Consider the following 12,674-nt stretch of genomic DNA (forward strand, 5'->3'; position numbering starts at 1 on the left):
TTGGTGATAACCAGCACAGAGTAAAAATTATATTAAATCTAAAAATATAATTGAGAAAATATTAATTAATATTTCTTGGACTTAGTTTTTCGAACAGGAGTCAGAAACCTTGTTATAGATGATGAAACAACCTCAAGCCTGAGGGTGACATGGGACATCTCTGACTACAGCGCTCAGCAGTTCAGGGTGACCTATCTCACTGCAGAAGGGGACCGTGCTGAGGAAGCAGTAAGAATGGTCTGTATGAGTTTTGTTATTGGCTTCACAAGCTTCTTTAATAATTGCTAAGAAATTGTATCTTCTAATATGACAATTTTGTTGCAATTAGTAAAGGATCTGTGTTTGATGTTACTGTGAGCTTGAACCTCAAAGTTCTAATTGTACAGCGCGTGCTGCACTGCAGGCAAGAGCAGTCAAATGTCAGATCAAGGCCCAGTCACACAAACGTTTAATGAGATCACAGTTCAAGAGGAGCTGGCTGTCTTTTGTTTCCTGTCCTTTTTTAAATTCATCCAAGTTGGGTTTTTTACTTTTAATTTTGTTTTTACTTTTAGGCATTCTTCTCTCCTGAGATTGTGTTTTAATGACACTTAAATGTTTTTACAGTATTAAGCAATTTTTTTTTCCTTCAGCAATTTTACTCTCCTCTCCTCTCCTCTCCTCTCCTCTCCTCTCCTCTCCTCTCCTCTCCTCTCCTCTCCTCTCCTCTCCTCTCCTCTCCTCTCCTCTCCTCTCCTCTCCTCTCCTCTCCTCTCCTCTCCTCTCCTCTCCTCTCCTCTCCTCTCCTCTCCTCTCCTCTCCTCTCCTCTCCTCTCCTCTCCTCTCCTCTCCTCTCCTCTCCTCTCCTCTCCATTAAAGTTCAAATGCAGAGTTTTCATACTTCTCATGAACCTGAACACCTGAACATGTCACAATAAGGACAGCACTTTTTAAATCTAAGTTCCTGAGAATATTTTTTATTTTTCCAATACCATGTGATGATCAAGATTAAACATGTCCTACACTGAAAAATTTCTGGTCATTAAGACTTTGGAAAATAATTGAAAGAATGAAGAGCACTGCATGTACCCTTTGGAGCAAACAAACCAAAACACACACCCTCCCCTGCAAAAAAAAGAAACCTGAGCTCCATTATTTTAACACTCCACAATTTCTGAGATACTTTCAGAACTCAGCTAGGCTAAGTGACTTTGAAAAAATTTATTTTTAAATTGGGAAAACTTAGTATTGTAGTGCAGTATAGTAGTGCAGTATTGTAGTGTAGTAGTATTAGTGTTCCACAAAATCTGTTATAAAATTTGTGGATGGCTCTAAGTAAGTATATTTAAAAAATATTCCCTAGCATTCTCCCTCTGTGTCTGCCACTTGAGTCACTTCTTTTCATAGGGCAGTTAAAATTTATTTTACTCTTTTGATATTTAGTAGCTGACATTTTTAGCCCTATATCAGGATATTTCAATAAAGATATTAAAATGAGTAGAGTATACTTTTTTCTAGGAAAATATGAATTTGTCTTTTCCCATTTCAGTTTTATTCATCTTTTATGTGACCCTGCTGGAAATGTACTTTTTAACCACCAAATTCAACTACGACCTGAAAACGAATTTTCAATGTAGTGGCATCCTTTTGGACTAGGAAACATGCTCTATGGTATTATGTCAACTATATGTTATTATACCATATAATAAAGGGGAAAACTTGCACAGTATAATCACACAAATTGTACTATTCTTTTGAGATTAACTCAGATTTTCTGAAATTCTGATCCCAAATTCACTGTTTCACCTTTCTAGTTCAGTTGGGGGTATAAATGTCATTCTGCTTTAGTATTCAATGACTACTATGTTAAAATGAAATTAAAACTGTAGGAAAGGTATTAAAATTGTGACTATTAAAATGACGTTACAGCTAACTCAAAAGTTAATTGAATAAAATTATAAAACTGTATGATTAGGTAGGTATCTTGGCTCTATTCTCACAAATTATTTAATTTTAAGTACACTCTCAAGCCTTATTATCTTTGGTCACAATTCAGCAAACAGATTAACCACATTTCATCTTTGAAATTTATCATGTGCATAAATAATTTACTGAAAAAGGATTTATGTAAGATTATGCTTAGAATTAGGCACATTTTAATTGAAGGAGTGTATTTTACCATGTTCAAGCACCTGAGAGGTGCACAACAGATGTCAATAAAACAACACAGATGTTCAATTTTAGGGGAGAGTTTTTATGCTTAGTACATTTTTTAGGCAGAAACCAAAGTTTTTGTGGAATTTGGGCTTACATGTACTATAGCGTGACAGCTCTGTGGTGAGTACTTAAGGTTTTTGGCTCTGATTTCAGTGATATAAGTTTCAGTTACTCCTCCCTTTCCATAAAAATACTAATAAGCTTTATAATTCTTGATGCAATTGGCTGAAAATCAGGGACTAGAAAATGTAATAGAATACAGAGGGGTCAAGCTCTAAATTGCATGTGTGTTCTTGGGTGTGCTGTACATACTGGAAAGATCAATTTTCATTTTTTCTTTAAAGCCAAAATTGTTTCTCACTGCTGAGCGCTATATTGATCTGTGGAAGATTATGCACATGTGGAGAGGAGAATTCTCAATGCTTGCATCCACTACTCTAAAAACTAAAAAATTTGTTGGATTGGATTTTTTCAGAAATTTAGTTTGTGTGTTTTGAATGCATGTGTACGGAAGAGGAATGTGGAAATCTTTCAAGAACATTTATTAATGGATTAAGTTCAGTTTTGATCAAAGAATGAAGCACTTTGATGAGTCTCAACACCTGGGCGCACTAGATAAATTTCCCTCTTTGTATCACTTGCCAAAACTAGAAGTAGTTTGAATGTATCCTGGAGTGTGAAAGTGGTGAGACCTTCCTTGAGCTCATGCTTCAAACCTTTGCCATCATCACGTGCATCAGTCTTCTTTGAAACAACAAAACCCTTTTAAAGACCTACTTTCTGCTTTCCCCCCCATGAATTTAAAGGGCTTATGCTTCTCTCAACTCCTTGCCAAATCCATGTAGTTGCTGGCTCAGGTGACGGATTCACACAATGGCCATGGGCCAGGGAATGTCCAAAATGTGACGATGGACCTTGGGACTTGCTTCCAACAGCATCACTTCAGAGCACAGATCTCTGCACAGGAAACATAGGACTAGTTTTTATTTTTTACCATGCCCATACCATGTGATGTAAGTGCCTCCCATACAGGCTTTGGAGGCTCTCTGAGATTAAATTTTACTGGTGAGTCAAGCAATTGCAAGGCTTTGCTTGGCACTCCTGCCACCATTATTGTGATGCTGGTTTTTGAGGCTCTGGCTAAAATACAACAATCTATTGAAGAGTTTTGGAGCTAGCTGCTTACAGGGAAATCTTTCCCTGTGTTTAAATCAGCAGGCTGAAACATGTACTCTAGAACCAAAAACTGCCCAGAGGAATTTCTACAGCTGCTCTACTACCATGTTTGGATTGGATTGGTTGGATTTTTCTGACAGATCTTCCAGGTTTCATGGCAATTTGGGTATTTGTGGGATGCCATCCTACTTCCTCTCCTAAATAGCCACCTTCATTTGCTTGTCTCCAGATCAGATGCAGACAAGAAAAACATTTTTTATTCCTGCTTGCTCAGTTCAATGCTTCCAGATCTCATAACCTGATTTCCCTTCCTCCTAGGGAGGGAGGATTTTTTGTCTCCAGAGAACAAAGCGATCAGCCTTTATCACTGAGCTTCAGAAAATCTAAATATGTCCAGAATAAATACATCAAGAGGATGTATTTTGTCTATGCAGTGAAATAGTTTAAGTATTTCTGATCCAAACAATACCAGTGGGTTATGGACCTGTAGTGTCTCATAGGTTTAATATAAAACAGTGTCATCTCATAGGAACATTTCCTTTATTTTGTTTTGTTATAATGGTATAATGGATCTGTTAAAAGGGTGGATAGTGTAGTGATTTTATTTTACTGTAGAACATCAATAATATTTGAAAATGCAAGCTATTTAGCAATCCTAGTGGAGTATGTTGTCAGAGACCATGTAAGATAAAGTGGTTTGTCTCTAGTCATAAAGCTTGATTGTTTCTGCATGTTCTGACCCTGCAGGTAATGGTGCCCAGCAGACAAAACACTCTCCTGCTTCACCCTCTGCTGCCTGATACAGAATACAAAGTCACTGTAACCCCAGTCTATTCTGATGGGGAGGGAGTCAGTGTCTCAGCTCCTGGCAAAACTTGTAAGTACAAACTTTCCACCTGCCTTTGGCCAGGATGTGCATGAATAAAGACTTACTCTTTCTGGCTTTTTTTCCTTGGCTGTAGGAATGTATTTTAGTATAAATGTGGGCTTATTTTGCATGATTTATATGACTTGAACTTTAAATTAATCTCAGTTGATTGATTTATAAACAATGGGTTTCTTCTGAAAGACAAGCTGTATTTTATTTTCAAATACTCTGAGTTTGCAGAAACTTGTTCAGTAATAGAACTGGCAAATGCTTGATAACCAGCCCACCAAGGGCAAGCCAACTAATACAGAAAAAAAAGTAAACAAAGCCTGCTGAGATGGTATCAAACCAACCATTGTACTGTTCGATCTTCTTTTGTGTGAGATCACTGCTTTCTAAGGGTCAGTAGAAATGCTGCTGAACTTTTTATAAAAAGTGATTGCATTATCTCCAGATTTCTGACCAAGTACCAAAAGATTACTCAGCTGTCGCTTAAACTTCCTCTCCACTGTATATTGTAAAAAATCCTTTCATTATGCCCTTGTAGTCATGATAGTATAATTTTATTGAAGTGTTCTCCTAATTTACATAATTTGTTTTAATTGAAGTGCTATTTATGCAGAGCCTTAAATCACTTGTAAATAAGTCCTTTTATTCCATTCTACAGAATTAATTGTTCAAAAGAGCATGATTTATACATTAGTGCACTTGGATCGGAAGAAACTATTTAATGTATAATTATCTCTAAATTACCTTACATTTTTAGGAAACAAAAGTAAGATTTTTTTTAAAGAAATGTAGGGACAAATTTTGGAATTAATTCAAAAATTCATTTGTTTGTTGATCAAAGTTCGTGGCTAATCCACTGAGTAATACAAAGGATTAATTTGATTAAGAGTTTCATCCTGATAATTTCACATGTAAATCTGAGACTAATGGGTATCACACTCTTTTTATTTGCATCTCTTGATTTTTCTGTATAAGCTTGTATGAGATAAACTTGTAAAATCCCAGTTTGGTTTCTTTTCAGTACCCCTGTCTGCTCCCAGGAATTTACGTGTCTCAGAGGAGTGGTACAACAGGTTACGTATCAGCTGGGATGCCCCACCTTCAGCAACAATGGGTTACAGAGTTGTCTACAAGCCTGTCAACAGTGAGTTTTTAAACTGATTTTGTTTGGGTTATTTCTGACTGAACACCATCTTTCACTCAATTTTGTTCTTAAATCTATCAGTTGCAGCTACAGCCTTGAAAGTGTTATTAACTTTGGTGCCTTGTATTTTTCAATATGAAAGTTTAATAATCACAGAATGATGCAGGTTGGAGAGGATCTCTGGAGATCATCTGGTCTTCCTCCCTGAACAAAACAGGGCCAGCTTGGAACAGGTTTCAGTGGACCCTGGCCAGTTGAATTTATAATCTCCCCAAGAACGGAGATTTTAAAACTGCTCTAAGCATCTCTCCCAGTTTTTGATGACTGTCACTGGCAGTGTCTTTGCTAATATATGATAAAAATTTCCTATGTTGCAAAATTTGTCTTTTTTCTCCTACATTTTCCTGTTTGCCTCTGAAGACATTCTGTCTGTATCTTCTCTGCCACCTTGCATGAGGTAGGTGTTGGCAGCAGTAGATTTCCCCTTAGACTTCCAATCCTAAGGCTGATTAATCCCAGCTCTCTCAGTCTGTGCTTTTTCATTTTATCATGACTATCTTTCAGAGACTGTCTGCTTTTTCCTGTCCCTCTCTTCTGTATTCTCCTGTTCTTCAGCTTCCCTCCCCTCTCAATAAAAGGTTTTTATTTCTTCTCAGACACTTGACATTTTATTCCTTGTCCATTTTGTGTGTGCTGCATCCTTTACCTGCCTGTACTTTGCAGTTAGACAAGACATCCTGAATCCTTCAAATTTCTTTAGAAAAACAGGGTCCTCTATTGACAGCAAATCACAGATATGTGACCATTGAGAGACTAAAATACTGTCCAAAGACAATACTGCTGCCCGGTTTCTGAAGTGTATCCAGAACAGCTGGGGGAGGTGACGAAGGAGCTGTTTGTGATTCTGATTGGGGAAGTTTCATTATTTTCTATTTTCATTATAATTTTTGCACAGTATTAAATGATGCTGTTGTATAAGAAGCCCTGAGTGAGTGTAGTGCTGGCTGGCATCTTCTGTCCCCCCTGTTGGTCCTGGCACACAATCAAACTGGGGAGATATTTGGCTGCCTCTTTAGAGCAGTAGTAAGTCACTGAAGCAGAACGAAAGGGTTTTAACAGATGCCAGTGTCTAGCTCTGCCTTAATGAATCCCACTGCTGAACTTCCCCAGTGTGTTTTTTGTGTCTTCTTTCCATGCAAGGATTGAGGAGAATGTCTTTGTATTTGTGTACGGTTAAAAAAATAAGGCATAAAATAGTAACTTTATGAACAATTGTAATTTTTTCTAATATAGTGAATGAGCAAATGATTTTCTAATTTATTTCATATTTTGCAGCTCCTGGTCCTGCATTGGAGACCTTTGTAGGGGATGATATTAATACTATTCTCATTCTGAATCTCCTCAGTGGAACGGAGTACAGTGTTAAAGTATTTGCTTCATACTCAACAGGCTTCAGTGATGCCCTGACAGGCGTGGCCAAAACCTGTAAGAATGATTTCATGCTGCTCAGATCTCTACAAGCTGATTTTCCTTACAACTGTGGCTTTCTGCAGCTCCCTGAATAAATTTTCACGTGGAAGACTTTACTTTGTTTTCCTGAAATGAAAGTCTCTCTTTCTGTGAGACTCTACCAGGCTTTTCAGTGCTCTGCTGGATGTTAGCAAGACAGGAATCATAAAGCAGATACCATTTATTAGCCAAAAATATATGTGCCTAGTAGTAGATGTAAATTTCCTTCATGAAAATCTGTTTAGTATATTTTTTCTAGATCCATATATAAGATTATTTGCTCTTTATATAGATAAAGCTCATTTTAAAATTAGATTTTGACAGAAATTCTGCTATTATTATGATACTTTTATACTTACTTGTAATAACTGAACTTTTTAACAATGTTCATTATTTAGTTTTAAGTAAATTGCCTAAAGTTCTAAACTTCTGTTTTTAAATCTCACTACTTTTAAAAATTCTTCTTTTAGATTTTCTTGATTTTTTTAAAGCAGCTATGGACATTATTTGTTAAAAATTAATTGGGACTGGTTTAACTGTAATAATTTTGTCTTTTTTTTCTTGTATGTCTTATTAGAGGTATAAAACTGATTTTTTTTTTTTAATTTGATTTTCAGTGTATTTGGGTGTGCCGAATTTGGACTCCTACCAAGTCCGCATGACAAGTCTGTGTGCTCAGTGGCAGCTCCACAGACATGCCACTGCTTACAGGGTGGTCATAGAGTCACTCGAGGGTAAGTTACTGAATAATTTGGTATGCAGCTACAGCCCCATCCAGAGAACGGAATTGCATAGAAATTGCATGCAGTTAGACCTGTAGTCTGGCTCCTGAAATACTGGAAATGATGGACAGAAGAGAGGTGTGTGCACCCCTGACAGTTTCAGAATGAAGTAGCATCCCTGTCCTTTTATGTCAAACACATTGATAGCTTGTGCATTTTATGTCAGAGACTTCAATCTATTGGTAGAAGAAAGGTGATTACCTGAGATTTTCATTGCTGTGAGGAGCAGAAGATGGATAAGGATGAACTGAATACATCAAAGTTTCTAAATACACTGCCAGCAGTAGCTCTGTATGATTAGGATAGACAGGAGAAGAGGGCAGAAAGGCAGAAAAGCTCTGAAGGAATCCAGACCATGCCCACAGAATCAGAACAATGCCCAGTTTTGTTTGTTCTCATTCTATTGATGCTTCTTTGTAGCTTATAGTAGTAATGTTATTCATATGGATAAACATGACACCATGCTATGCAGTCACACAAGGAGTCTTGATGCTTTTAGCACAGTATATATAGAGGGTAAATTACAGCCTCTTCAGCCTCACTGGTTCTCAGGTGTGGCCAGAAGAACATTTTGTCACTGTTTGTGCAGACCAGTTCTCTTATCCAAGCAGACATCAGTGGTCTTCTGACTGGCGGCAAATGAAAACCTTGGATAACTTGAGAGAAGTGCAGTTAATGGGCTGTGTTAAAGGTGTCAGGGACAGTAACCCTGATCACGTGGCAAAAAAGGCATGACCTTTCTGTGGAATGGCAAGTGGATGGTGATAAGGTTTATTTGAAGCCATAAAATACAGACAAGCTGTTCAGATAGCAGAGATCTTGGCTTGCCTGAGACAGCACAGACATTCCTCTCATCTGGGAGCTAGCCAACATCCTACTTTCTTCATATAGAACTGCCAGAATTGTTTTAACTGAGCTGAAAGCACCTAAATGCAAGCAGAATAACCCAGAGTGTGAACAAATGTTTCTTATTAATATTTATCCTGAAGGGACTTGATTGTCAAATCTGGTGTGTGTCTGGTTCAGGCAGTGATCAAATATTTTTATACTAGTGTAACACCTGATAAGCATTGAATGATTGTTTGCCATTTTTTATATACTCTGTAAAGTATGAGATCAGTGGCTTGTATTTCACTTCTTCCTGATGCAGATTTTAAATCGTGATAAATTTTTTCTTGTTATTAAAACATGCTTTATGCTATTTCCAGTACCCAGCCTTTTCTATTGTCAATGTATCTTCCAATTCAGAATTTAGCAGAATCAGTTTTGGAACCCTGTAAATGCTATTACTTAACCATCTTGCCAAGTGGCTGCTAGTGAAAGCTGGAATATGATATTTAGTTCAGTCTCCTTTGTTGTGACCAAGCACATTACGTATGCTGAGAACCAGAGGCACAGACAAAGGATGCCATGGAATTACATAATGCAACAATTCCTAGTTAGACTCTCATAATTTAGGACTGCATCCAAAACCTGTTCATGACAGTGTTAGTGATTTTTATTGCCTTCAGTGCATGGGGCAAAATTAATCTTTTTTTCCTGAAGATGTTTGACACATTCCTCAGCTCCTACTTAGTAAGAATAATGAAATGTTAGAGACCTCTGCACAGAGGTCAATTTCCAAAAGTAAGGCAGCAGGCAGTTTATTAACTTATGCCAACCTCTTACCCTTCATGTGCTGTCATGTACTCTTCTTATTTATGATTTAAATCACATTATTCAATAAAACAGTAAAAAAACAAAAACGTTTTCATAGTTCCTTTTGTAATTCCAGATGGAAAAAAGCAAGAAGTAAATCTTGGTGGAGGGACACCTAGACATTGTTTCTTTGAGCTGATGCCTGGAACCAAGTATAAAGTCAGTGTTCATACCCAGCTTCAGGAGCTGGAGGGCCCTGCTGTGAGCATCACGGAGACAACGTGTGAGTAAAACAGAGGAGGGAGAGTTCAGCCAGCAGCAATATTGCTCAATTGTATTTCTTGTGTTCTGCCCTTTGCCCACACATGTGCTATTCCTGCACAGTTTTCTTTAGCTGAGCTATTGATTTTTCAGGTACATTGTGACTCCTCCACTGGTGTGCATGGTTCTTACACCACTGCTGTGAAGTAATTGTTAAGTCACATTCAGCAACTCTATTGGACTTCTAATGAGAAAAACACAGGGAGGATGGTTTAGTTTTCTTCATAGAAAGTCCCACTATGGGATACTCTGAATATCTATTACTTTGGAGAAAAAAATACAGAAAAATGGGCAAGCAGAGAAAGTTTAGTTCCTGCAGCTCTTGTTATTTAGTAAAATTAACTAGTGTTTGAATAATTTACAGTTAAATGGGACCTCAAAACCCAATTTATTTAAGTATTTTGAAACAAACCAACCAATCAGACTTTTTAATTATTGTTAGTAGTACTACAAGACAGGCAAAAAGGAAAAAAACCTCACAGCTGTTTATGAAGGCAAGATCCTGCTCTCATGAACTCAAAATACTGTGAAGTAAAACATGGGACTACTAGAATGAATATTTTATCTTTCTTTGAGCCCATTTCCAATCTCAGCATTTCCTGTTTTCTCACAGTATATTGCTATACACCACAATACTGTTCCCTTTCTCTCAGGGTAGAAAGTGTTTCTAATTTTCTTCTTTTCCTCCCTATGTGAAACATTTATGGTTTCACATAGGGAAAACTTGCACAGTTGCATGACTCCAATTCTCCCTGGTTCCGGGCTCATTCTCTGAGCAGCTAGCATAAAGCCAAGCTTCTTCTGCTTTTTGAGGAGTTGTGTTTAGTGTGCTCTGCAGGTCAGGGAGCTAGGAGACACGAGGAAGAGCACACCTTGGCCTATATGTCCATTTGAGAATGATGATTTATGATAATTTGTGTAAACTATTGTCTCACTTTAAAAAGGGAAACAGTCTTCAGGGTGACCTGCATCTCTTGGGTGCTGAGAGCAGCCTTTCAAGTCACCTCACAGGAGCTGTGACCCTTTCTTAATGGCTCTGGTCCTGGGTTGCTGTGGCCATGGAAGTCCTGGGCAATACTTCTGTGTAGGTGTTTCAGAGTCCCAGCCCTTTCTATTGCTGAAGACACTGGGAAAACCCCCATCAGCTACAGTGGGATGTGGACATGTAGTGAATCCTGTTTGCACTGATCTTTCCCAAATGTAGGCTCCTTTTCTCAGGTTGCCAAATCTAACACTCTCCATTGCCTACAAATGTAACTTAGATGTTACAGCAAATAAGTTTAGACTTGGAGGACTGATGTTCTGTAACCTGTGGCTTCTTATGCTAAATGCATTGAATAAAAATGGGGAAAAAACCCTTGAATGAATGTGGAAACTTTTCCTCCCACAGAGTTGTGGAAGTCAATGCATGTGTATTTTATCTCTGAGAGGTAGCTGGGCTGTATTGAAAGGTGCAAAATAAAGCTGTTGCATTCAGAAAAGCTTTAATTGGGTATTCACCTAGGTGTCTGCAAGGTTGAAATTCCAATGTCAGTTTTCGGGAGAAGAGTGAGGGACACTTTCAAAAACTATTAAACAACTTGAGTAGAAGTTGCTGCAGGCAACAGAGCCACAGTCCTGTTAGAGCTGGGATCAGAGCTGTGTTTCTGTCTGGAAGCATAACAAGATCTTTGACAAAATTCAGAAAAGTCTTGATCAGGGAAGACTGTGATCTGCTTTGAGTGCAGGCACTGGCTTGCTTTTCCTCTCTGTCTTTGCATTTTGGACTAAGATCATCTTCCTTCCAGGGTGACTAAAGACCTACTTTCTGTTACTGAGGACTTTTGTTGAGAAAAGAAAAGGACACAGACCTTTTTCAAAACAAGTAATGGATTTTAGGTCAAGAATAATGTTGGCACATGGTCTGCTGCACTGGAGGATCTCAAAAAGGGGCAGTTCCAATAGTAGTTCAGTTGTATTATTTTATCATTCATACTGCACATACAGCCATTAATTGTTCTGCATTAGTAATATTCTCTTTCAGTGCACATTTCTTTTGTGCACTCACCACATTTATCTCCAGTTGCATAACTAGTGGATTAGGGATAATGAATTTTTTTCATGTAGAGATGAGTAGAAAATACTGTTTATTAAAAATATTGGGCTTTTAAGTATGTTTGAATATTCCTTCTTTTATTCTCCAGTACCATTTCCTACTCAACCACCAACAACACCTTCAACACCACCTCCACCACCTACGATCCCACCTGCAAAAGAGGGTAAGTGCTACACGTGTGAGTTTCTAGTAATTTTAAAGTATTGATGCAATGTTTTTCTGCTTCTGATGGTATTTTAGACCTGTGGGGAGCAGATCTCACAAGGCATTTGCTGTGGAAACACTGTTAAGGCAGCTGGCCTAAATTTAATGAGCCAAAAATCTGACATCATTGTTGTACTTTTAAAATTTGCTGAAAGGGTAGTTAATATATGTGACACTTCCTTTTTCCAAACCTCCTAAACCATACACGTTTTGCAACTAGGATAATTAAACTTGAAAAGCAGCATTATTTTTAAGTATGCCTACTTTAGGTAATGTGAAAAGTATGGGCCATATTCAGACTCCCTTTAAATGCAGACTTCCTTTTATTATTATTTGAACGCATCATATTTTGTACAGAGGCTTATAATATTTCTGTGAGAGGAGCATTATTGGTGGAGGCTGAGGATCAAATACATCTGCGTGAAGTCTGTAGACCAAACTGACATGTATAAATTGAGAATTTAACCCACAAGCACAGGGAAAAAAGACCTTGTATGTGGGTGTGTTTAGAACTGCACAGGGGCAGATAATGAGGGGTTTTTGTTATCCAAGGAGTAATCAACAGAAAATAAAAATACAGGTTTGTATCTTCTTGACCTATTCTCTGGATTTAGATGAAATTTGAAGATGAAATATGTTGAAAAACATAACTTTGCTTTGAGACAGTTTACTTCTGACCCCAAGCAATAAACTTGGATTTCTGTGAAGTGTTGAAGGTTCCCAGTTCCCATG

At 37.7% G+C, this 12,674-nt stretch overlaps 1 protein-coding gene across 6 annotated transcripts in view; it reads left to right on the forward strand.

The window, feature by feature from the left end:
- Positions 1-12,674, forward strand: part of COL14A1 (collagen type XIV alpha 1 chain) — a 114,216-nt gene that overhangs the window by 56,722 nt on the left and 44,820 nt on the right. For all 6 annotated transcript variants that reach the window (XR_010030198.1, XR_010030199.1, XM_063173464.1 and 3 more), the window contains exons 19-25: positions 86-237; positions 4,120-4,249; positions 5,271-5,393; positions 6,729-6,878; positions 7,520-7,636; positions 9,459-9,605; positions 11,827-11,901. Coding sequence is in view for 4 of the 6 variants with exons in the window: in XM_063173464.1 (XP_063029534.1) it covers positions 86-237; positions 4,120-4,249; positions 5,271-5,393; positions 6,729-6,878; positions 7,520-7,636; positions 9,459-9,605; positions 11,827-11,901 (894 nt within the window). In the remaining 2 variants the exon portion in view is untranslated. The remainder of the gene's footprint in view (positions 1-85; positions 238-4,119; positions 4,250-5,270; positions 5,394-6,728; positions 6,879-7,519; positions 7,637-9,458; positions 9,606-11,826; positions 11,902-12,674) is intronic.

This window comes from Melospiza melodia, chromosome 1, assembly GCF_035770615.1.
Source record: "Melospiza melodia melodia isolate bMelMel2 chromosome 1, bMelMel2.pri, whole genome shotgun sequence".
NCBI classification, from domain to species: Eukaryota; Metazoa; Chordata; class Aves; order Passeriformes; family Passerellidae; genus Melospiza; species Melospiza melodia.